Source organism: Anas acuta, chromosome 3 (genome assembly GCF_963932015.1).
Source record: "Anas acuta chromosome 3, bAnaAcu1.1, whole genome shotgun sequence".
In the NCBI taxonomy this organism is placed as follows: domain Eukaryota; kingdom Metazoa; phylum Chordata; class Aves; order Anseriformes; family Anatidae; genus Anas; species Anas acuta.
In genome coordinates, this window is record NC_088981.1 from 108,738,246 (window position 1) to 108,763,547 (window position 25,302).

Consider the following 25,302-nt stretch of genomic DNA (forward strand, 5'->3'; position numbering starts at 1 on the left):
TTACTTTTGACTTTCTACTTTACCTTTTCTGGAGGGAAAAAAAAAGAAACACAAATGTTATTTGTAAAGTTTTTAACCTTTCTCTGAAAATTTCAGAATGAAACACGAAGTTGAGAACAATAGTGAAAAAATATTTCACTTTAATTAAAAGAATTATCTTAATTAAATGAACTGTTTTAAGATGATCGCTAAACCCAGTCCACAGCCACTCTGCATTTCCTTGTCTTACCATAACCCTCTAACAACCAATGACAAATTTATGATGCTTTAGAAAAATACCCAACCCTTAAAAACGCACAATACAGCACAGGATGAGAATATGGCAGCCTCACAGTACTATCACTGGCATGGGCCCCCTTTTTTGATATGGAAGTCATTAAATTAAAATATTCAGAAAATCCCAGGAATTTTTTTTTTTTAATTTTTTTTTTAGCCACCAGAAAACGCTGCCAAAGAAAATCACAGAGATTAGTGCTGATGGAGAATTCCTATCCTCCCATAATTTAGGTTCCTCATTATCCTTGTAGGCTTTCCCTCTACTTATTTCAGTCTGAATTCCTTTTTCTTGAACACAGTTGGCTAGAAATTACACTGCACAGTAGTATGAATGCTTTTCTGTCCTATAAACTGTATTATGCCAAGCTAAAATGTGGGTGAGTTCTCTCCACAGTGACATGTCATTCATCTTCATAAAATCACTGATGGAAATCCTTAGCCCTCTACTGTGCACTTTGTTACTCCACTGAGAAAAGCAGGCTTTTCTTAAACCCCACCTGTGCAAATATGACTCACAAGATGTATAAGAAATGGCAAATTCACAGAATACGAAGATACCATTTTTAAGTCTCTCTCCCAAACACCCAAACTTTTAATTCTTACAATATGTGTCTGAGATGAGGCTGCCTCCTCAAAGTGCTATGCTGACACGGCTGTCTTCACAGCCTTCTCCCTCTTGTTCCTTGGCTAGGTTGTCACTCAAAGGTCAAACTAGAGCCCCGTCAGCAAGAGCTGAGGCTGGGGAGAAGTAGTAGCCAAGCCCCAATCAATGTCTCCTCTAGAGATCTGCAAAGCAAAGCAACTTGAAATTCATAACATACTTTAACAAAACAATATTGCTTTCATATTGTGTTGCATCACACCCTCGGCTCAGGTTGGCTGTGTGACAAGGGCTGTTTCCTGTTGGAGGGCTGTTTTCCGTTTATCTTAGTCTGATGTCAGGGATGTCTCTGCCTCTTGGCATCTGATGTACTCTCCTTTGTTCATACTTAACCTCATGTTTTTATAGATAAAATTACTTTTGGTGTAGTCTAACAGATTGATGTAGGGTTTGAATTCAATTCATATTCTGGATTTGAGCAAAACAGGCAAAATGAGAATTATCAATATGTGATAGAGAGAGAGACCACCCTTGTTTCTCTGGGACCACAGGTACAACCCTTGTAGACCCCTTCTCACATCTGTAAAACTTCATGACTATAGGACCTTAAGGGAGCTGGTCAACCTGTGTCAGACACATCTCCAACGCTCTGAAATACAACAGAGATTTTAGAGATTTGGGGAATTTTGTTCTGAGAGACTATTATTACAACAGGCTGGATTCAGTGTAACAGAAATTCAAACAACCATACAATTTTTACCTCAGTCTATTTCTGTTTGGACGTACACATAAAGCATTAACTATATGGATTCTTCAGGAAACAGTATACATACATATATACATACATACATCTGTTGTTTACAAATACTTCAAGAGCATTAACATCCTTCAAGATAAAGAGTAATGAAAGGTACAGATGACGCTGATATTTGTTTTGTGCACTTTTGCATAATCTTCACAATTTCACAGTATTTTGCTGTGATACTAACTGAGGTAAAGCATAAAGACCTATTAACTGTTTTTTAAAGGAAAGATTAAACTGTTGTAAGGATAATGCTGTCCTTAGTGATATTAGACACATTCTTTTTTGTAAATTCCCAGTTAAATATATGTGAGCTGAACAACAGTTAATTAAATTTAAGGGTAAACCTCCTTTTTGAGTATGTTGATTCATAATTTCCCAACCATCAGATTTCTTGTACCATCCCAAGTAGTGCAAGGTAACACAACAGATTACAGCAAACTCGCTTTTCCGTTTCCCCACCCTACAGCCTCATTCACAACGCCAAGTTTTTTCCTTACTTTTTCATGACTTAATCAGAAAAATATTGTTAGAAACAACTTAAGGAGCATAGCCTGCTTTCATATTCTGTCCCTGGTATATTTTTTGCCTGAGGTATGTCACCATTTCTGGGAGAAGTTAGTCTAAGGCATTCTTTTAGCTGTAGCACAAACATCAGCCCAGAATAGCCATGCTATTCCTTACTAATGAAATGCAGGAGCAAAACGAATATACCAATGCACCTTGTGGGCACCTAACCTGTGTTGTACTTTTACAGACTATTCTGGAAAAAGAAGACGGGAATAATTTAAGGTATAAATAGATGCTAAGTCTTAGCTGATGCTGCTCAATGGTAGGAAAACACACAAACTCAACTTTCCAGCTGATGGAAAGTGTCAGAACTCCCCCACGTAAACAAACAGAAGTACAGCCAATTTGTTGGCTGCTGCAGAAATTATCCTCAACTCAGCAGTGCATCTAGTACTGTTTTATTTCTTCTCTATGTAGCAAAAATAGAAGAATTTAGCAGGAAAAGCAATTAGTAGGATGCCTTGAAATAGAAGTCAATCTATCTGATCCACACCATTTTAAATATTGTTTTCTCTCAGTCTGTTGGTCTATTACTCTTTATATTCAACATATACAGTATTACAATAAAAATTACTATGCCTTCTTTCAACTTCTAAATTTGACCCATGGTGTTCAAATATATACAGTGCATATACTTTTCAAATGAATGAAAACTTAGGTTTATTTTTTTAGTATTTGCTTTCAGATTCTACCTGATGATATAAATAGTAAGCAATATTCTCAGCTGTTTGAAATGCTCTACAGTGATCATAAGGCTTTCCATGTCCTGGCACCATCTCTACTTAACATACACTATTCAGTTTTATTTGAACTATGTCTTTAATACCTCAAGCCTCCAGTGCTTCCTGGCAGTTCCACCTGGATGGAAGCAAAATTCAAGGACCAGCATTTTTTTAATGAATTTGTATTTCAAATGCTGTAGTCTTCAGTGCAACGGTGAACACAGTGCTGGGTATGATGATCACATCCAAATGTATGTAGGCCTGAGTGTCATTTGCAGCAAGGTGAGGTGCGAATAAATTTATGCTTACTTCAAGGCCACTTTCCATTGACTTAGTATAAATTTGATTCTGGGCCCTATATAGTGGAAATCTGTGCCTGAACTCATTGCACCAGCTGTATGAAGAGTCCCTTTAAAATGTGAATTGCAGTCAGGCTTCTACAGTATTAATTTGCATAAAATTATTGGGAGTATACTAAAACCTGTTCTGCAAAGTTGAATAATGGCAGCACTAAAAGGGCATGAAAATAACTCAGGGTATATTTTTCAATGGGAAGCAAGTGAGAGGCATGGAAATCTTGACATTATGTAACTTCAGCTGCTAAGAGTAAGAAATTACCTTTGCCATCAGTGTAGCTGTTCACAAGTTTAATAACTGGAGAGTCCTAAAGAGTCCAGTAGCCCAGTGAATGCTTCAGGTCCTATGTGATTCCACCTACTGTAAGGCCATGAGTGTGACCTTGGTCTTGTCAGAACCAGTGGCAAAATTTCCATCAATGTAATAGGCCTTAATTCTGTCCCCTTAAAAATTCTGATTAAAGGATTTATTTTATTAAATACGACTGTTCACAGCCTATATAGGTCTCACCAAAACCATGATATTCTCAGCCTGAGAGACTAAGATTCTCTCTATCTGTTCTTGTATAGACAGATGAAGACAAAGGCTGCCCTAAAACACTCACCCTGATAGTTACAGAATCTCTTCTTGGATTGAGAAGTAAATTGAGACCATTGACAATTCTCTTTTAAACCAGTAAGTTTTCAGTTGTATCTGGTTTTCTTGGTTGCAGGTTCCCCTCTCAAAAGGCTGTTGGTATCTTCTGTAACACCTGCCTTCCACTGCTGAAACCTTTTTAATGATGGCAGGAGAGGGACCATCCATACTTCATCTTACAAGTGGGTCATGTCACAAGAAAATATGATCTGTTGTTTCACATTACTTGAAATATTTTCCAATAAGAAGTACTTCCAGAATTTTCCCAGCCAAAGTCCAGAATTCTGCTAAACATACAAAAGACAAGAACTCCGAAGTGTTCTCTACAAACACCACAAACCATTTCCCAACAGGTCTGCTCTACATACTGACCTATTTGCAAATTATTAAAAATATTTAATATATCAAATACACGGACTGTTTATTAAATTTTTCAAGTCTCTCAGAGCTGAAATGCAAATGAATACACTGAACTACAAATATTTGGGTAAGTGAAATCTTTCCCAAAAAGTTAAGAAAAAAGAAAAAGAAAAATGAAGAAAAGGAAAAAGAAAAAAAAAAAAGAAGAAAAGCAAAGGTAAAAGCAAAAAAAGGAAAAGAAGAAAAAGAAGAAGAAGAAGAAAAGAAAAACAAAGAGAAAGAGAAAAACAAAGAGAAAAAGAAAAAGAAAAAGAAAAAGAAAAAGAAAAAGAAAAAGAAAAAGAAAAAGAAAAAAAAGAAAAAGAAAAAGAAAAAGAAAAAGAAAAAGAAAAAGAAAAAGAAAAAGAAAAAGAAAAAGAAAAAGAAAAAGAAAAAGAAAAAGAAGAAAAAGAAGAATAAGAAAAGAAAAACAAAGAGAAAGAGAAAAACAAAGAAAAAAAGAAAAAGAAAAAGAAAAAGAAAAAGAAAAAGAAAAAGAAAAAGAAAAAGAAAAAGAAAAAGAAAAAGAAAAAGAAAAAGAAAAAGAAAAAGAAAAAGAAAAAGAAAAAGAAAAAGAAAAAGAAAAAGAAAAAGAAAAAAAGAAAAAGAAAAAGAAAAAAAGAAAAAGAACGAGAAAAAGAAAAAGAACGAGAAAAAGAAAAAAAACGAGAAAAAGAAAAAGCCTTTTTATGGGTTAAGGTAATAATGAGAAAACTGTTCTCCCAAAAAGCTGTATCTTATTGTTGGACAGAAAATAGTTTAATAGAGAAAATATTCATTGACAGAGCAGTATTTTACATTGAGAATTAAGCCCCATCAAAGTGGGCAGTATCATTCCATCTACAAGGGAAGTGCCAAAGGAGACAGCCAAAATTTGCAACGGTGTGATAATACCAGCAGGGATGGATTTGTTGCTATTATGATTAAAGCATATAAACAGAAGAAGATTAGGAGGGGTGAGAGTGAAGAGAGAGGAAGAATAGTTTATTGGTTGGAAGAAGGGCAGGGAGAAGCTTATGTTGGAATGCAGTGTCACAGTTACACACCATAAAGCTTTCAGTTGCTCCCATTACATGAATGTCGGAGTGCAGCTGCCACTTTCCAGGAGAAATTCTTTCCATTTTCATGTTGGAAGTACAGGGTGGGATTATTTTTCAGTGTAGCACTCCCATGAGACCACTGCATTGCATCTGCAGGTACCCTCACAGTACATGGACCAGTAAATGTGATCCTTACAAATATGACCTGGGAAACTTACCACTTACGATGAACCTTAACGTGTGCAATGAAGAGATGGCTCAACACAAAGAAGGTATTAAGAATCAGATTCTCCTCTGTCTTGAACCAACAGTTTTCAAATACATCAGTATACTCATACCTACTAATAAATGTCAATGACAGTGCATTTAAGGAAAAGTGGCTGAACAAGGTAAACGAAAAACCAGCCTTAAAACTATAATCTCATTTTGCTGATGAAAAAGGAAGGCCATGACTTTCCAACAGTGCCTCAACATCCTTGGACTTCTATTTTTAATACTCCACTTCCAACACTGAAGGGGTGTACATCACCACTCACTGAAGTCAGGCCTCAGAAGGCATCCTGTCAACTCAAGCCTGTAGCCCTGCTTGGCCAGAAGGATTACTAGAGGGACAAGGAAAACCAAGATAAGATTTAATATTGGCAAGAGTTCAGCCCATTATCATTTTAACCATCTTTAAGTGGCTTACTTAATGACGTACTGGAGAGTAAGAAGAGCAGACCAAGTCCTGATTTGCTAAACCAGTGAAAAACAGAAGTGAGACCAAACTATACTGAAAAGAAACAGAACGGAAAGCCCAACCTTCTGCTTTGTATTTCTGTGAATGGAAGAAAAGAAACCAGGTATATATTTGAGGTTCAAGATAGAACTTGTACCCCAATGTCTTGCTAGGGTATCAGGAGAAGAAGAGAGAGGAGGGAGTGTGGAAATCTCCCGGTCAGCTTATTTTTCCATCCTTCCATTGACTTTCCCAAGGGAAATATACAAACTTCCTTCCAGTGCAATGCACTGGGCAAGGATCTGCTAAAAGAGCAAACACCATATCCAATTTATCATGCAAATAAAACTGGTCATCAGGTAAAAAGGTCTTTGAAAAAAACAAAAAAAAGGGAATGTTGAGAGTATCCTTTAATTGCCAGTGCCAATGAAAAAGTCTGAACTCTGCCACCTGCCATTAAAGGTCACAATTCAAATTGTATTTTTTCAGATCTGTTTTTTTGTACTTTTCATTTCAGTAAAATACACTTACAGTAGTCATAATGCTTTTTTTTTTTTTTAAAACAGAGAAGCAGAAATTCACTCTAGCATTTTCAAGAACAATTAGGACTTGGTAATTTGACTTACACACAATTACGCTTCATTTTGGAATTTGAAAAAGAGCAGAGTGTTCTTACAATTTTCCAGTGACTAGAAATGTTGTAACAAAGTTATTAGAAGCATATTTTCATTAACATTAATTGAACTTTCTTATGGGACTCCAAAGGTAACAAGTTTATTAAATACATTTGTGGTTTCTGGATTTCCACTTAAATGTATATTTAACAGTGAATTCCACACAAAAGGGCAAATTCCTTTTCTTTTTTTTTTTTAATGTCACAGTTAAATAGCATTGTATCCAAACAATAGAAATCAAGGATTTCAAATATTTATAGACTGAAATAAATGGAAAGGGAAGTGGACTTCTATTACACATAATTCTGAAGATATCCTCATTCTAAAGAGCACAGAGGGTGATTCTTGAGGAGAAATCTAGGGCTTGATTCAGTTCTCTAAACATAGGTGTAACAGTCACTTGACACATCCTCTGCTATATGAAAAGATCCATCTTGGCAATAGCAAAAAATTCCCCTAAAATTATCAACAATAAAAGAAATACTAAAAAGATAGGAAAAGCAAACAAAATAAAACAAAACAAAAGTATCCAATCTTTATCTGAACTTAATTCAATATTATATTAGAAATTTCTTAAATGCAGTGAATGTGCACTCTAAGTTGTTTTTCATCCAGTTTGTGTCTGCAATGCCTTTCACACCTGGTCTACACACTTCAAACAGGATGCACCATTTTCAATATAAAAGCTAAAGCAGAGGAACATATTTTTCTGCTTGAGGCTTTAAAGCAAACATACCTAAACTTCGCTGTAAATCATGGAGAATGAACAAATTAAGAATATGGCACAGTATAAAATACTTCTAATTAGTACACTGTCCATTCTAAGCATCCTCTTCTAAGTGGGAGACCCAAGCCAAGCCCTCAACAGCTTGAATAATTGTGTCACGTACAATGAAGTGCAAGAGCTGATGAGGCAGTTCAACTTCTTTGTTAAGCCCTCAGGACTGTAGGAGAAATTGCAGTTTAATATTTAATATATTTTAATATTTTAATATTTTCTAGGAATAAATATTGGTTATTAGAGTTACTGGCCATGTTCACACCTTAACCACATGTTTGTGAAGTCTGTTAAGAACATCCACAAAGTCCTTTTACATGTTCCTTTCATGGATGATTCTTTAATGCCCTAATTGACTGTTTTTCCCCATTCTCTACTCAATTTTAAATCAAATACAGTAAATTAAAGTACTGATTTCTAGCTTGATTGTCTTCTTTAAAAGAATACTAAATGCAGTAAAAAAACAAAACAGATTGAAGCTCTGTGCAACATATCTTGATACTGAGTTTTGATTGTTTGGTCCAACTCTCCAAAGATGCAGGGCTCAGATTTTCAAGTACTATGCATGCACATCTACAGCCAGAGTTGTAAAAGATCTCACCACCCAGCTTAACAAGTTCTTTGGGAAACCTAGCTTTCAAAAGGGTTCTTTTGAAGACCTCTTTTGAAAACATGTGCTATAAATACTAATTGTTTCTGAAATTCACTTCTTGCCATGTTTATGATTCCCTGACTTTTACAGAATCATTTAACTTAGTTATTACAATATGAATCCAAATTTTCAGAGATTCAAAATAACAAGATTTTATGAACAAATGTGTAAAAATCCACTGTACTTAATAAATCCGGTTGTGGTATTCACCATTCTGGCCATCTTTTTATTTTTAGTCATTCATTTCCTCTTCATTTTCATGTTTTACTTTGGATTCTTGATGAATGATCATAGATTCCGGTTTTCAGTTTATTTATAGTCCTTTTCTGTTTGTACATTTGGCTACTTTAATATCTTTTAACTTCCTAGAAAAAAATAATTTTTATAGGTGTATTTGAATTCTGACTACATACATCTGAAAAGAAATCAGATGTTTTATTAGCAATTAAATAAACACACTAATAAAAAAAATTAAGTCTCTTCAAATTAAAATTATTACTTACGCTTCCCTACTTTGAAACATCACAGACAAAAATCCTAGTTATCACATTGTTTCTATATTCGACTGAGCAGTAAAGCAAATACACTAAGGACAGTGGCAGAAGTTGTAATTTTTTTGTGAATATTATGAACAAAATATAATTTTCTTCAGAAAGTCCTGAGACCTTGTTTTTCCCTTTTTCTTATAGCCTTCTTATCACAGGCTTATGATCTAAACAAGCTATGTTATTATTGACTCTGAATCCTTACTCTTAAAAATGTGTCCTATGTTAAAAAGAAACTTGTGTTCACAGACTAGACTAGGTAATTACATTCTGACAGATGTACTGCCACTGATATTGTCAGACCTCTATTTTCATTGTAACAGAAATCAATTTTAATTAAATTTACATTTGTACTTTTTATGATCACTCTACTATTTACTGGTCTCATTTGATCTTCAAGATTTCTGGACTGCAAATTTTCCTGATTAAAAAAAGTGCTGAACTATACATATTCTAGTATTTCCTATAAAGTTCTAGGACTGAGCAAATGATATCGACCTGCTTTACCCACTCAAATAGCATATGAGGTATGGTCAGCATTGTTCAGAAATGCATTATTTGTCTTCAGAATATATACAAGGCAGAATTAAGAATGAAAGACATATATACATGTATGTCTAAACGCTCTCCTTGAAACCAAAATTGAGCTCTAACTACCACATTGTATCTCATCTTTCTAGTAGCCCTATTTCTGTTTCACGTGAGGCATTCAGTAGTCATACAGTACAAACTATGAGTGTGTAGTCTTTGGTCTATATTCAGTAGATACAAAATGAGTGGATTTATCCATCAGTTTTGTTTGGTGTAGATCCACTTTGTTCTCTGTTCTTAGACAGCCACGTTGCAATCTTTAATCCTTTTGTTTTCTAAACTAATTTTCTATGTTTACACCTTTTGGTCCAATACTGAACTCAGCCAGGCAAATCCAGGACTCAACTGCCCACTTCCAGGTGTTGACAGCATGATGAACTACTGCTTCCATTTGTGGTTAATGTGAGCTGAGCTATGGTGTGCTAACACAGTGTAACAGAAATATGGCAGAATACATTAGTGAGCAAAATAAAACAACCAAATCACTGCGAGGTTAATTTCAAAAAGCTTTCTTTGGACCAGAAAATCAGGCATGAGCTTTGGCCAAGTAGGCTGACAAGCACCATAAGCCTAATCTAAACTTCCATTCATGCTTCTTTGGTATACTCCACGATTCAGTTTAGAAGTTAAGATATCAACACCTAAGACACACAAGATCTTGAAAAGTGGCATACTACAACTGGCAATCTTTCTTAACATCAAACTCTGAAAATTCTACATGTTTCTAGTCCTAAAGTTTTGTGTTGCCAAAACATCCAGACTTTTATCATTGTATCTTGGTCACTTGATTCCTCAATGGTTTCTTGCTTGCTACCTCTACAGCTACTATCAAGAACAGAGCAGATGTACCAAATACAGGCCTGTGGAAATCTTTTACTTTTTTGAGGTGTTCCTACCTTACAGTGAGCAATACTGAATTTCAGTCAGGAGCATGGGCAGCCTGTTGGTCTGAGGCTGACTGTATGGAGCTGCATGGCTAAGCAGAATTACTGAGGACTGAGAGGGAAGAAAACTCCTGCTGCATTTCAGAGACTGGGGATACGACTCAGACTTTCAGAATTTCTCTCTTTGAAGATGAGAAAAATAAAAAATTCTGACAATAGTAGAGTGAATAAATTAAAAAGCTGAACATACAATCATAGAATCACAGAATCATTTAGGTTGGAAAAGACCCTGGAGGTCATCAAATCCAACCATCACTACCACGTCCACCACTAAACCATGTTCTTAAGTGCCACATCCACAAGGTGTCTGCAAAATTAAAAGACAAAAACTTGGAAATTTCTCCAGAAGCAGGTATATGGAGTTACTCAATAACTCTTTCTGGAACCAGTCACAGAGGACAAGTCCAGAAACAGCAGCCAAGTGTGGGACTAGCTAAAAAAAAGGAAATGCTTTTTGTTTTTGAAAGTCTCTGACCAACTTTTTGCCATAAATGAAACACTAATCTTTTTATTTTTATTTATTTATTTAACAACTTTAAAGCATAAACCCTGTCATCTCATTTTAGAGGGAAGTGGATTGTTAGGCAGATTGTTAGATAATGGCGAGTTACACACTGTTAACCACAACATATTTGGTCAATGTCAGAATCAGAAGTTGGTACCACATGCAATAGATTACCCAATGTATGAATAACAGCTAATTTCTCTGCTTACAACATGAAAGCAGAAAACAGAAAACCAGGCAGACAGAGTGCAGTGATGTTCAGGTATCTTCAGAGCACAACAGAAGACTATGTTCAAATTGTTGATCACATTTCAGTTCCTGATACATTTAATTATTTGCTGATAATTGATAGATCATGCTGCTTTGGCTTTGGAGCCATTTTTTCCTGACAAAAATGATATTATTAGTGTGGGGAAAGACCTATGTCTCTCCCCGGTGAAAGAAAAACACAAAAGTTTTGACTCATTTTTTAGTTTACCCTGAGGCATTTTTACATCTGTAGATGCACCACAGTTAATTCCTCCTTACATTTTAAGTTTCCTAAATTTTTGGTATTCACACTCTTTTGCCCTCTAAACCAATAAATGGATTGTTTGTGAAGGGAAGAGCCATTACAGACCAACCTCCATAGCATGTGGCAATCTCCATGCTGCTGGTTCCTAGGCACAACAAAGGCTTCCAGTGAGAGTTACTCAACAAATCCTGTCTGTCTGTTGATTGCTCCATTTTCTTAGAGTTTACATTTTTTAAAGCTTTTTTTTTTTTTGGCGGGGAGAGGTAGAAAAGAATATGACTAGGACCTTTAGGATTACAGTCTGTCATCAAGCCAGTGAAAATAATGGTTGATCGTGGTCTCCTGGCACTCAACCCCATTACACAGTTATCAGCCTTTCACTGATGGGGTCCTGAAGTTTTGTCAAGCTTTTAAATTCAGGCTGGTGGACTTTTAATTGTTTTAGTCGAAAGTCAGTATCTCTCTAATGAATCTTTGCAACGAACTCAGTGGGTACTCATTGCTTTTTGGTTTGCAACCCCCCACCCCAAAGAGAGAAGGTTTTATATTTGCCTTAGGTTTTCATATGAAGATTGTTTTCCTTTTTTCCTTTTTTTTTTTTTTTAATCTATCCAGATTTTTTTTTTCCAGAAACTCCCTTGATGCTTCAAAGATACAGTATCTTATTTATTTTATTTCGTCAGGTTTAATAAATCATCTGCAGTACTTCTTGTTTTTTCCATGTAACAGGGCTGCATAATGTTAGCATATACACCAAGTTCATATTGCTTGCTTTACTGGCTATTCCAGTAGATTTAATGATATTGCCTGAGGCCTCACTGAAAGAATATACTCCTCCGAACTTTGTCATCTGTTGCAAGGTGGATTATGCAGCCTCTGCAATGTGTACATTGTCAACTAAAGCATATTTTAGTCTAATTGCTGGCTCAGACCACCTGTGTTTCCTTGCATATGCTCCCAAAGGCTTGCTATCTATCAAGAACTGATAGAGAAGTGCCAAATATATATATATATATATGTTACAGAAACAGTCCAATTCAGGGACCAACTGAAGACATCCATAAAGTTAAATTAACACATATCTCACTGAAGGCAGCTGAACGTAGACTCATGATTAAATCTGCGCAATGTCTCCATCATTTTTTTACTCACTCAACGCTTAAAGGTGGATGAAGATGGGTATATATCAACCAGTGCTGTTTGCTTTTTTTTTTTTTTTTTAACATACAGCTCATTTATCTGGAATGGATGGATACTGAAGGAAAAGTAATATATATATATATATATCAGACTCAGTATAGTTTTCCATTATGGCCTAGAAATGTGCATCTCTCTTCAAAAGATGTGTATTTATTTGAAACGTACCTATTTACTTGTAAGGTCTGCTAAGTATAGACACTTATTTTCTTCCTGCATAATAATTTTGTCAGTATTGTCATTGTAATTTGGTTACTGTAAGTCTTTTACCCATTTTACTTTTTTATGCTTTTTGCACTGTAATATTTCAGCCTGCATGTCACACAAAAAAACATATAGAGTTTCTCCAGATCTTGATCCCTACTGCTAGACACAATTACATATCCATATCTGACCTACCACTGCAATCCATTAAGGAACTATGAGCGAACAGTTCTCAGCCAGGACAAGTCAAAAGAAAGCTGTACAAACCAAGGACATTTCTTTATGTTTCTGCTGTGCTAGTCTACTGGTGACACCACACACTGGCACACAGGTCTACAAAGCATAATCCTCTGTGTGAGAGAAGACAACATCTCTTCAAGAGACTTCTAGCTAATTTTCTGTTTTATGAAGCCTCACTTTATTTGAGATAAAGTTACTTTTGTAGGAGAGTATTAAAGGTGGTAAAAATGCATTTATTCATTAAGCATGTTTAAAACTTCGTAACTGTGAGCCAGATCATAAAAAGTGAATTTGCCTAGACAACAGCTACACATACTAACTTTGTTAAAAAGTACTGTGACATGTAATTTAAATAATCAACATTTGAACTTGATGGAGCTATGTTAAATAAAACCTTCAAAGATGTCATCAAAATTTGTATTCCTGTTTAACTTGTCTGCTTTTAGGTTTTCATTTTCGTCCTACTTCCAAAACTCACTACAGCTTCTAAGCATGTCAGAATCTGCTGAATTAGTGTCCTTTCAGAGATACTTTCTGTCATGATAGCATTACCAGTCTTCTATTTACATATATAGGTTCTAATCTCAGTGAAACAGAAATTGAACAAATGGCATTGCCTTAATTCAGTCTTTCCTTCATCCATTCATGCTGCTGAAAAGATTCTCTTATTATCTCAAAGGTCAGACGTGTTTAGCAGTTCCTGTACTGTTAATAGCTCTAGCAGTTCCCGCACTGTTAATAAATCTCCCTCTTTTAATCTCGCGGTCCCTGTGGATTTCCAGTAATTCTATACTAAAGAATTTTGTTTTCTTGTAGAAATACCAGTGTTTAAAATCATGGTGACTTTTTTCTTTCCTGTCATTATGAAAGTGCTTCCCAAATTCATAATCAAGCTTTCAACACAACCGAAACTAAATTATTATCTTAATGGGTCACTGGACTGAATTTTGTATCATAATAAATCTCCTGGCAGAGGAATTCTGACACGTTTCTCTCTCTCATGGCCTAATCCTACTTTCACTGAAGTCAGGGGGAGCTTTCCAAGTACTTCAACAGAAAGGAACTAAGTGTTAATTAGAGATAAAAGAAAACGTAATTCTATTTGAGGCAGAAAGATGTAGGAATGAGAGAATCTCATATTTGTCCATATGAGATTTTGAACCATTACAAACAATTTACATACTCCTTCCTTCCTCCCCATATGTAACTGCTCTCATCAAACAAAACCTTCTGAACAAGCAAGTGGGATCTCTTTTGCTATGATGGCAAAATATGCACTTACCAATAGGGACAAAACAAAATTCTCTCCCTGTCTTCTCTCCCAGCTCTTGGGACAACCAAAAACTCTAATGAAGAGAAAAACAAGACACCTACTCGTAGCTTCCATCTTCAGGAAAATGTATTTCAAAAAGATGATCTCTGCCAATAATCTTTGGAAAAACTTGGATAGCTTACACAATTGATGTTGACCAAGAGACTTGGTATATAGTAAACATGAATAAAAGATATTAAAAAATGGAAATATTCCAGAATAGCTCCATATGTGAGCACATTTGTCCAGAATGAACCCAGAACACATTAAAAACCACTATCTTAATGTATATTGAAAACAGATTAAGCTGTTTCAGAAAAAGACAGTTCAGAATCATATTTTTTGCTTTAAACTTCCTGTTCTATGTTACTGAAAAATATTTTTATAGATGGATGTTCACATATTGTGAGAGAGAGTCAATATGAAGATTTTTTACACTAGTCTATATATTTTCTTTCTTTTCTTCTGTAAGTGAATAATTATTGCATTTTATGTAGCATACAAATATACAATGCAATGAAAACTATCTTCTTTCATTGCTATTTTTCACTGTTTTAATAAAGCTTCTTTTAAAACAAACTTTTAAAAAATGTACAGATAATTTCTCACACATGCTAAAAAAAAAAAAGAAATCCCTGGCTAAGAGATAGCAAAGAGAAGACTATTTCTAAACTTCAATTTCCCTTTCAATGTTGCTATCAGAAGGGTTACATAATGTCTTCTCCCACTAAGATGTGATACCTAGGGCTCCAGGTAATTGGGAAGAAGCAGGCTTCTAGACAAAAGGGAGAAAAAAAAGCTAACAGAGTCATGACATCTGCCATTCTGTTGTGTACCTGTAGGCCATCCATGTTTCCAAGCAAGCTGCTAACAACAGATGGAACACAGCCTTTTGGTTCAGGCATGAAACCAGAAAATGAGGACTACATATGTTGAACCAAAGGTGTGATCTAGGGGAGCATAGAGGCCAATAAAAGACCCAATTACTAACAGTGCATTCAACTTTGGAATGACAGAAGAGCTAGTCTAATATATGCTAAATTTTAAAAAGAATGATAAAATACATTTCTAACTTTTTGTAACATCAGAAGTAACAACAATAATGTTTTAGAGATGACAGCGCCATCTCTTTTTTTACATAAATATTTTGAAAAAGAAATACAGCTACCAGGCACATATAGGAGTATCACCTAAAATATCTGTATTCAAAAATGCTCCAACAAAATGCTTTCCATTGAGGTCATTAGATCTCACTGATAATATCAATGATGGGTGAGAAGAACATATTTATATGAATTAGAAACTGGCTAAGAGGGCAGAAAATGCACAGATGGGATATATAGGCAATTCAGTAGTGCAAAACATTAACCTGCTCTGGGTGGCCCTGCTGGATCACGGGTTGGACCAGATGGACCCAGAGGCCCCTTCCAACCTCAGCCATTTTGTGATTCTGTGGTGTTTTGTTAGCTATTAGTTATAAGATCAGCCAAGTCCTAGCAATACCCAATATTCTTTGGTATCACTGAGACATAGCAGCAAAGAATGGTTTTGAATAATATATTTCAGAAATTTTATTTGCTTTAACAGACACATACTAAGAGGGTTTAAACACTTTCTTTTCGGTGAGTTTTAAAGGAAGAACAATGTTTACATTGTATGATGCTTTCATTTATTATTGTTAATTCGCTACCACAAAGATGCTGGCATTTCAATAGCATCATCCCTAATGGAAGATGAATGCTGTAACAGAATGAATTTCATTAGCAAGGAAATATGTCAATCTTTTGATTAAATTAACAAAGTGAATACTTTAGGAAACAGTAGTGTCGTCAGCAAAGCACATGGAAACAGTCAAAGAAAGGATTTGTATTTCAGAAGAGAACGCCTGGAGGTTGTAGAGTATTTATGAGTTAGGCTCAAGCTTCAACAACTGAGAAAATCATTTTGTCACTCAGTTTCACTTTTCAGTTCTGCTATCTGAATGAAGAAGGTTATGAGGTTAAGACCAAACATCAAATAAGTTGCAGCGTACATTATTGCATTTCTCCATCTCAAAAGAGTAAGGATGATTAACACTTTTCCTTCCCTGTAAGAAAAATTTAGAGAAGTCTGAAAAACTCTGGATGATCCATTTTCCACAAAGAGCTGAATCTTCAAAGACTTGATGCCCACCATGGTAATAGAGAAGTGTCCATGGTTCCATGTATACCAGCAAATAAAACAACCAGGAGCTATTCCCTGCTCCTGAGACTGAACAGGATGACATGGGATGGTCTGTCATGACATGGCTGAACTCCCCCCACCTAAAAACAGGCTGTTTGCATCCAGGCTAACTACTGGGAATAGTCTTAGTCTTTTTTCAGGCCCGGACCCATGCCAGGGTGCAGTCTGCGAGTTGCTGGCTGCTCAGGGCCAAAAGTCTCCTGGGGCATGGTCCAAGTCCAAGAGGGGCACGGTGGAGCTGGCTGCTTCCTAGTGCTCAAACCATGCAGCAGCTTCATTTAGTTACAAGCACAGATGTAACCTGTGTTGCACTTTTCTACTAATTAGGCTTAATTAACAGTATCTATCTGAGACAATAAGTTAAGGAGGCTCCTGAAGAAACCATTAACAGAAGCTGCCCTGAGAGTCAAAAGGAAACCGGGGCTGGGCTGCAAAATCAAATTTATCCCAGGGGTAAATTGGCAATTCCTGTTTAAACTCTCTTTTAATAAAAAAAAAGCACTATTTCATAGAAATACAGCAAAGAAAATTAAATAAAAAATAACAATACCTCATTAACCTGCAGAGCACAGGGGCCCCAGTCAAAAAAGACTGCTGAAGAGCCACCAAGAAGGACAGAAGAGAAGGCAGTACCTCATCCTTTTCATGCCTGCTAGCTTAAGCTCATCAGGTTCCCTCATCATTGCACAGGAGAGGGAAAATCTAGTCTACATTTGGCTAGATTATCAAAGGGTATTATTTAAACTGGGTAACAAAAATCAAGCCTGCAAAACCTACATTCCAAATACAAACGTTTACTGAGTTATTTGAACACCAAATACAACACATTAACCTCTAGCTCAGAATAATAAACTGTAAGCAATCAAAGGCTTTTAGAAGCAGAGAATTTAAGACCAAAACCAAAACTCATATAATAAAAGAATATCACATAAGAACTACACAAAAATAAAATCAAATGATCTAGCTACTAAAATACACATATGTGCTCAAAATCTTGTGGGAATCAAATATTCCAGTAAAAATAAAGGGAGAGATGGAAACACAAGTTTCTTATTATCACACTTCATATGTTATAAAACCTAACAGTTAACTTATTTTTGGCAAAGGGACAAAGGTTGCACAACACTCTGGCTTACACAAATATTTTCTATTGTTAAATGCATCTTAAATGTAGCTTGTCATATATTAACTTTATGCACACAGTGCACCACACAGTCTAAGTGTGTCCCAAAGATACCTAAGTTTCAAAACATTGATGAATATCAAGCTGCCAACATCCAGTGGGTCAGGTGTAAAAAAATTGCTCAACAATTCAGTTTAATTGAAACCAGATAAAACCCTTTGTGTCATAAGGACTGTACAGATGTTGACCAAAGAAAAGTTGATATTTTTGGACAAATTACTGCATATGATATTTTCTAGAACACTCCCTCTTGAAAAGATAAAACAGTAATAAAAGTTTTCCCCTCCAGAAAAGCATGTTTATAATCACTAAGTGAAATACGCTTGGGGAAATATATCAGGTTAACCTCATGTTTCACTTTTTTAGTTGCTGTTTTCTTTAAATGAAAAAAAAAAAAGTGCTGTGGAAATGGTTATGAAGAAGTGGAAGAACCTACTCACGCATATATTAAATACAGACTATACACTAACACTGCACTTCATTCCACTGAAGAGAATATGATGTAAAGGAAAAGCTAATGATATAGCAAGAGTGAATACTTAAATACAAATAAATTCAGTATCCTTCATTTGTTATCCACTGGGAAAGTGAGTTATTGCTGAGCACTAACAGTTCGTTAACTGCAAGCTGTGAGAACTATGTCCTGCCTTTGCCTTGCAACTGCTTTACAGTGACAAAGAAAAGTGTTTAGATACCCAATGACAAGAACACACAGTAACACCTCCCGTTCTTGTCAAGTTACACAAACCAAGGCTGAGCTGCAGAAGCAGTGATATTTGCATACATATTCAATTTTAAAAACAAAGTACTTTATAGCGGTACTCATTACAATTTGTATTATTATTCTCTTCCATTCATTTCCCCATCTAGAATTAGCAATCTGCTTGCCTTGAGATAAGAAGCTACTATTAAAATCATAACCAGTCTTCATTTTTGGTGCAGTAACGTAATATAATTACCAGGTATCTAGTACCTGTTTATAAATGATTTAAAGATGAAAAGACAAGTCCTGAAGATATTTATCACCATTACTAATCATTTGTATATTACATGGGCATTTAGAAGTCCAAATTCAAAATAAGACCTTTATTTTACACCAAAATACTTAATTATATTTTATTAGGCTTAGTCATTAATGTTTTTATTTCATTTTAGTAAGAACTAGGATCAAAAGCTTACTTACAGCAGAATATAGCTTTCATAGGAAAGGTATGGAGTCACCCATAGGCTAAGTATGTACTCTGCTTTGCTAATAATACAACTCCCATTCTGTAAGGTTGATGTACCTGAAGTTCTGATGCTCGCTTCATCATCTCCAGTGTGATGTAGCAACCAATAGAATGAGCGATCAGTACCAGCTTTATATCTTTTGATACATTCTTTTTGATGAAGTTCAGCTTATGTTCTACTTGTCCGTTGAGTCCAAAAACATCCTCCAGTTCTTTAATATCTGTGTCTGAAACATAAGAGAAAAAAACAACTTTGTTTTAATAGTGGAAGTGTCAGGTGTCTCATTTTTCTTCACGTCTTTGGAAAACTCTGAAATAAATATTTTTTTAAATAAAAAATTAATATTAACACAGGTGGTAAATATAGACCGTTGATAGATGTATATGGGATGTGAAGACATATATAAACTGGACAACTAGGGACGGTACAGAAACACATGGAACTTGATGGTCCATCATCTAGCATTGTGCTCCCTCTCTTTCGGCACAAGACCAACCTCAAGGTGTTCCATCAGCTTAAATCAATCCAACTTCATATTGCAAGATTGAGACCTACAACAACATTGCCCAGCAACAAGTCCTTTCACTCAAGACAAACTATCATCCACATTAATCATACCCTGAGGATTTTCAGATATCCAAAATCTCCTGTCTTAAAACAAATATGCAGAAAAAAAGTCCAATAGAATAGGGAAAAATATGAAATGCTCTGTGCCAACATAAAGCACTAGCACTTACATAAACTACACATATTTAGGCAGGTTCTTATCATTATCAATCCAGCTACAAAGAGAAAGATCATGTTACAGTTTCAGGGTTTCAGGTTATTTTGCAAACTCATTCATGTTTTGTCAAGGACCTCCTAGAGGAGCTTGGGAAATCACTTAGGATGAGAACTTCACTTGCTTTCCAGCCAGCCAGCAAGACCAGGATAATCTGGTGCCTGTAACAATTTGCAACATTATTTTTATACAAAAATTAAAAAAAAAAATGAGCACTAGCTCATGAGATGTGAAAGTTCTTGAAAGTTCTAAGTCTAAGGGGACTCACAGGTCTTTGATCTGCTAGAACAGTACTCTACACTCTACACTGAAAGGTACATTAAAATACACCTGTTTAAGTTTTTGTACAGAACAGAATGCAAGAATACTGAAAAGAAAAAAAAAAAAGAAAAATGAAAGGCAGAAAGCATGAAGGAACACTGAATCATAGAATATCCTGAGTTGGATGGGACCCACAAAGATCACTGAGTCCAACTCCTGGGTCCACAAAGGACCACACAAAAAAACAGACTCTGTATCTGAGAGCACTGTCCAAATGCTTCTTGAGCTCTGGCAGGCTCAGTGCCATGACCACTGCTCTGGGGAGCCTGTTCCAGTGCCCGATCACCATCTCGGTGATGAATGTTTTCCTAACATCCAGCCTGAACCAACCTTCAGAGCTTCAAGCTATTTCCTCAAGTCCTAGGAACATATTTGGAGATGCCCATGTAGTAATATCGCTTGATCCTTTAAACCCATGCCGTTACCTCAGAGCTCAATGCCACAGTCCTGCTTAACCTCCTGATCCGTTACACTGCTTACACGTTGACTTGCAATGCAGCTTTAGTCTGGAAGGGGCCAAATCTCCAGGCAGCAAGTTTCAGACACAGGATGGGGAATCAGGAATCTATGTGCTGTGTGTAGAACCGTAGCGCCCTTATGGATCTACAGTTCTACACACAGCACATAGATTCCTGGCAAAAAACACCCATTTATAACCATTCAGCTACCAGATGTGGTGCACATACAGCCCTTACTGGTCCACCAAGTATTAGGTGTTTCAGTTCCCACTCTGCTTCTTTTGATGCCTTCTACATCAGTTCCTTGTGCAAGAAACAGATGTGGAAGAAGTATCCATCAGGCAGAGATGCTGCATGGACACACATTAAAGAGTCTGGGAGGCATTCAGAAAGTACTATAAGAGAAAGCTCGCAGTGGAGACCCATTTCAGGTGTAGCTGGTTTTGTACCTGCTTGAAGAAGGTGCTAACAGAAACCGTTCCACCTATGACTCTGAACATACATTACCAAATTACACAGACTGACTGCTCTTTTAATACGTGTGCAATAAATTTGATGGCAATTGGTCAGGAACCTCAAATGCTAAGAATCACTAACACGAATGTACTGAGGTTGCTGGGGTTTTGACAGCAACAGTATTAACTGGTAGCCTAAGTGGGTTGGGATTACATTGCCTTTTTGATCTGTATAAAACACAATGTTTTGAAGCAAAATAATTGCTGAAGAATATCACAGAATCACAATATGTTCTGATGCCTTTTTTTCTGAGCTTAAAATATTACCACAGAGGTAACAACAAGCAAATTTGTCTTCAGCTTATTTAGTATTTCTACTAAAAGTACTAATGATCATAACCCAGCATAATTTATAGTAGTTTACTCTAAATGAAAAAGAAATTTACTAAAACACACTCAGAGAATGCAAAATTAGATTAGAAGTAATATATTAACTATTAGGCTTTCTACAAGTAATGGAAAACAAAAACTTGTTCTGTTTTCCAAAACCCTAAGGCCAGAACATTGTTTTTAATCTTAGTTTCTATTTTTAGCAAGAGCTACTTTTTATTTGTTTATACAGCAGCTTAACCCCATGCAGGCGTGGGCTGTCTACATCGTAAGTCTAATTAAGAGTATGTATAACACACACGAAACACAGAATACTAGAAATATGGTGACCCACTGGATACAGCAACAAGTGACAGAGTATGTTTCATTCAGCATATATATTACCATGTGTTGGGTTGAAGAGATTAATTCTCCTCTGTAAACATTTGCTACCATTCCCATGCTTTATTTCTCAGGCACTGCCATCTCCAGTGATTTATCAGCAAGCCTTTTAATGTTTGACATTCCATTCATAGCCTTCGTTCTTGAAAATAATGGATTTTACAAGAATTTCAGCTTACTTCTAGGTTAGAGGAACAGAAAAGGACGCAAAGTAGGTGTATAAGCCTTCTAGAGAACCACTCATGGTTCTCAAGACCAGAGAAACCAAGCAGAAAAGAAAACAAATTTTATTTGTATTATTCATACAATCTCATGACTTTGAAGCCAATCTTATGATTCCCTTGTCAATATAGACGATGGAAAATCAAGCTTGCCCAGGTTAATGGCAACGTTTGACTACACAAATTCAGAATCTGCTACAAGAGACATGCTGAAAATCACTGCAATGCTATTAATAACCAATACAGCAAATACAGCCTGGCCCAGTCTCAACATTATCAAAGTTGTCTAATATAGTTAATCAGTTACACCTGTTTATTAAACATCAGATATCTAATTTAATATATAGTTACCCAGTAAATAGCAGTGTGGAGACCCAGGGCAACATATTCAGGGCTATTACTGATTTCATTAGTGATGTGTCTGTTCAGAACCATTTTTGCTGCCAAAGTAAGCACCCCAGGGAGGGATATGGGTCAAGCCTGTACGGATTAAGAGAAGAGAATAAGGCCTTTTCCTCCTCTTGTTTGCCCAGACTTGAGTTTAGGACTTCAGCATATTGAAAATTAGTCCTGACAGCCAGTGCTGACTCAACAGAAGTGTTCTGAAGTTTAATACAATTTTTCCTTTTCTTCTGAAACACTGGTTTGTTGCCAAACCGAATCACATTGGCATTAATTCTAGAAAAGCCACCCTGGAGGATGAGCATGCAGTGCATGGTCTGGAGATGCATGCGCCAACCTCCAGTTATCCCAGACTGACCCAGCTCTCTTTTATCAGGTGAACTACACTTTCACAGAATCTCTGTGGAAATACACGTTCTATTTTACTTCTGGACAAATATAAAATTGCCAATGTTTCATGTTAGTTCATGTTTCCCCAACGCAAATGTTGTGCTTATAATAGCCCAAAATATGTGGAGCTGGGCTGTGTCTCAGGCCTGAAAGATTTATTTATTTATTTTATGGAATAAAATTGTCCGGGGATTTTCCAAAATCAACACGAATTTCTTGGGTGGAGGAGCTTAAATGGGCTCTTTATATAAGCAAACAGACTTGCACAAACACACTGGCAGTCAGCTCTCCAATGGCTCTACATCAGAGAAGGGACCGGAGGGTGAGTTGCTTCACCTCAGGTGTGGAATAAACGGCATGGCTGAAATAGAGCTCATTTAAGCCGTTTTCAGATAGTAGAAATTATCCTACTTGAACCGTAAGCTGAAGACACCCCATCTGGGCCAAGGCATGTGATTCCAAGACTTTATTTAGCTGAAGTGTATTAAAAGAAATACTGTATTTCTTTATTTTCTTTGGCAAAGCATTAATCTTCTGATGTGCTTTTGGAAAAACAAATGCGCAATCACTTTAATGAATCTCTTTCTCTGACCTCTGCTAAACCCAGTGTCAGAAAACAATGATAGATTAAAATAAAGTGTTTGCTCTAAGATAGTCGACAAGTTAATCTTGCTAGGGAAGAGGACTTCAGTTTTCAGGGAAATAACAGAGAATTTTGTTTGTTTTTCTGCTGTGTATGCAAGGGAAATTCTCAGGCAAGAAAAAAAAAACATATCTGTTAAATGAGCAGCCTCATGTAGATCAAACATCCTCCAAGTTATGAAGCAGAAACCAACCAACCAAACAAGCTTACAAATATGTTTAACATTTCTTGTAGCAAGACAAAAGACTAACCACATCACTGACCTAATACAAACATGGACTGCTTCAGGTAGCATCTTAAGAAAAAAAATCCTGCTTTATGAACAACCTGAAGTCTAATCACAAATGAATCACAATTAAAAGAATCAATGAAATGACTAATCTAACTGATTTTGCTTGGTTATTATGAATCTATAAAATTGCATTTGACTTAAGTCTCATGTTGGTGCCTTGTTTCAAAAAAAAAAAAAAAAGTTTCTGCTTCTTGGCTTTTCTTTAATCATAGGAAGGATAACTGCATGGGAAAACAGAAGACAAAGTGACAGAATTTGTTTCAGATTCTGAAAGATGAACACTGCTTTTCTTTATAATACTGCATTGCAAGTCTGGCTTTCACAAAATGAAAGCCTCCACCTCCTCTGCAAAGAAAGGATGGGAGAGAAATTGCAGACACTGATCTTTCCATAAATGCTGGCATGTAGCTGGAGGTGCCAACAGGAGACCAATGAAGGAGACCCTGAAGAAAGAACAGGGTTTTTCTTTATTCCTAGGGATATATTGCCATGAAAATGGCATCGAGCTTGTGACCAGGGTACCCATACACTGCAATGTTATTGCTAGTGAGACCCATAAGGTGGTGTAACCCCAGGAATGAGATGATTCCTGTCTTGAATAAACCCAAGGAGCTTGCTTGTTACCTAAAAGGCAGGATAAATCTTAGTGGGTAAGTACCAGTAAGGTGACCAAGGCAAGTTTCTATGACTGGGACGAGGCTCTTTGCTCCGTGGCCTACACTGAGGGAGCCATTAAAGCAAAGAGGAAGATTGGTGTTCCAGAAGGAAAATGTTGTGAATGACTTTGTGACATGAACCAGATGGTGTCCAAACAAGGAACAGTGTCACTGAATCTGGTGTCAGGGCCTGTGTAAAAAGGTGACTTGGAATTATATCTGAAGGAAAGAGAGGAAAAGAAAACCCTGCCCTACCTGCCTTGCATCTTTCCCTTCACTACTCGTTTGCTCCAGGAGGTAGCAACAGGATATCTAAGGACAAACTCTGATGGACCTAGGACGGGGTCAAGAATTTTCATAACTGAATTTTTTACAAGATAAAGACAAGTTTGGATCTGGAAACTGAGCTCAGGGGTTGGAAAGGGGTTCACTCAGCCTCTTCTTGCAGCTCCTGTCAGGTGGGTGCTATCACGTTAATGCTTGCTGTTAGCAGTGAGGAGATAAACAAGTTTCAGTGCATGAAAATGCAGTAACATCACAATAAATCGATCTTTGTCTTCATGTAGATTAATCTTTGTCTTCACGTGGCAGGAAGAAAGCAGCTCTACAACTGATTACTTAGGAGGACTACCTGTTAAACAGGGTTGCACAGTCAGAAGTCTAATTCTGTAAATTAAATAACCTATGTGGTTGATTTTGTTCTTGTAGCAAAATATAGCAATTCCTCACCACTGAATAATGCCATCTGAAATGTTTAAACAGAACAGTGTGCTTAAAAACTGAGTGTTCTGGTTTGTGAGTCTAATTTCAGAATATCTTTTAGAAAATACATCCCCTGAAGATATATTGCTTAGAGCCTGAATGCTTCACCCAATCTTTCATTTGATTATTGAAGCCTGGATAATTTGTATCAGCAAGTGATAAAATGCCAAAGAAGTGGGATGGAAACCGTGAAAGAATGCTCAATAAATACCAAAGAACTCCTACTGACACCAGGAA

The 25,302-nt window shown here is 36.3% G+C and overlaps 1 protein-coding gene across 2 annotated transcripts in view; it reads right to left on the minus strand.

The window, feature by feature from the left end:
* Positions 1-25,302, minus strand: part of LDAH (lipid droplet associated hydrolase) — a 116,932-nt gene that overhangs the window by 45,204 nt on the left and 46,426 nt on the right. For both annotated transcript variants that reach the window (XM_068678709.1, XM_068678708.1), the window contains one exon: positions 18,970-19,139. In XM_068678709.1, coding sequence (XP_068534810.1) covers positions 18,970-19,139 — 170 coding nt within the window. The remainder of the gene's footprint in view (positions 1-18,969; positions 19,140-25,302) is intronic.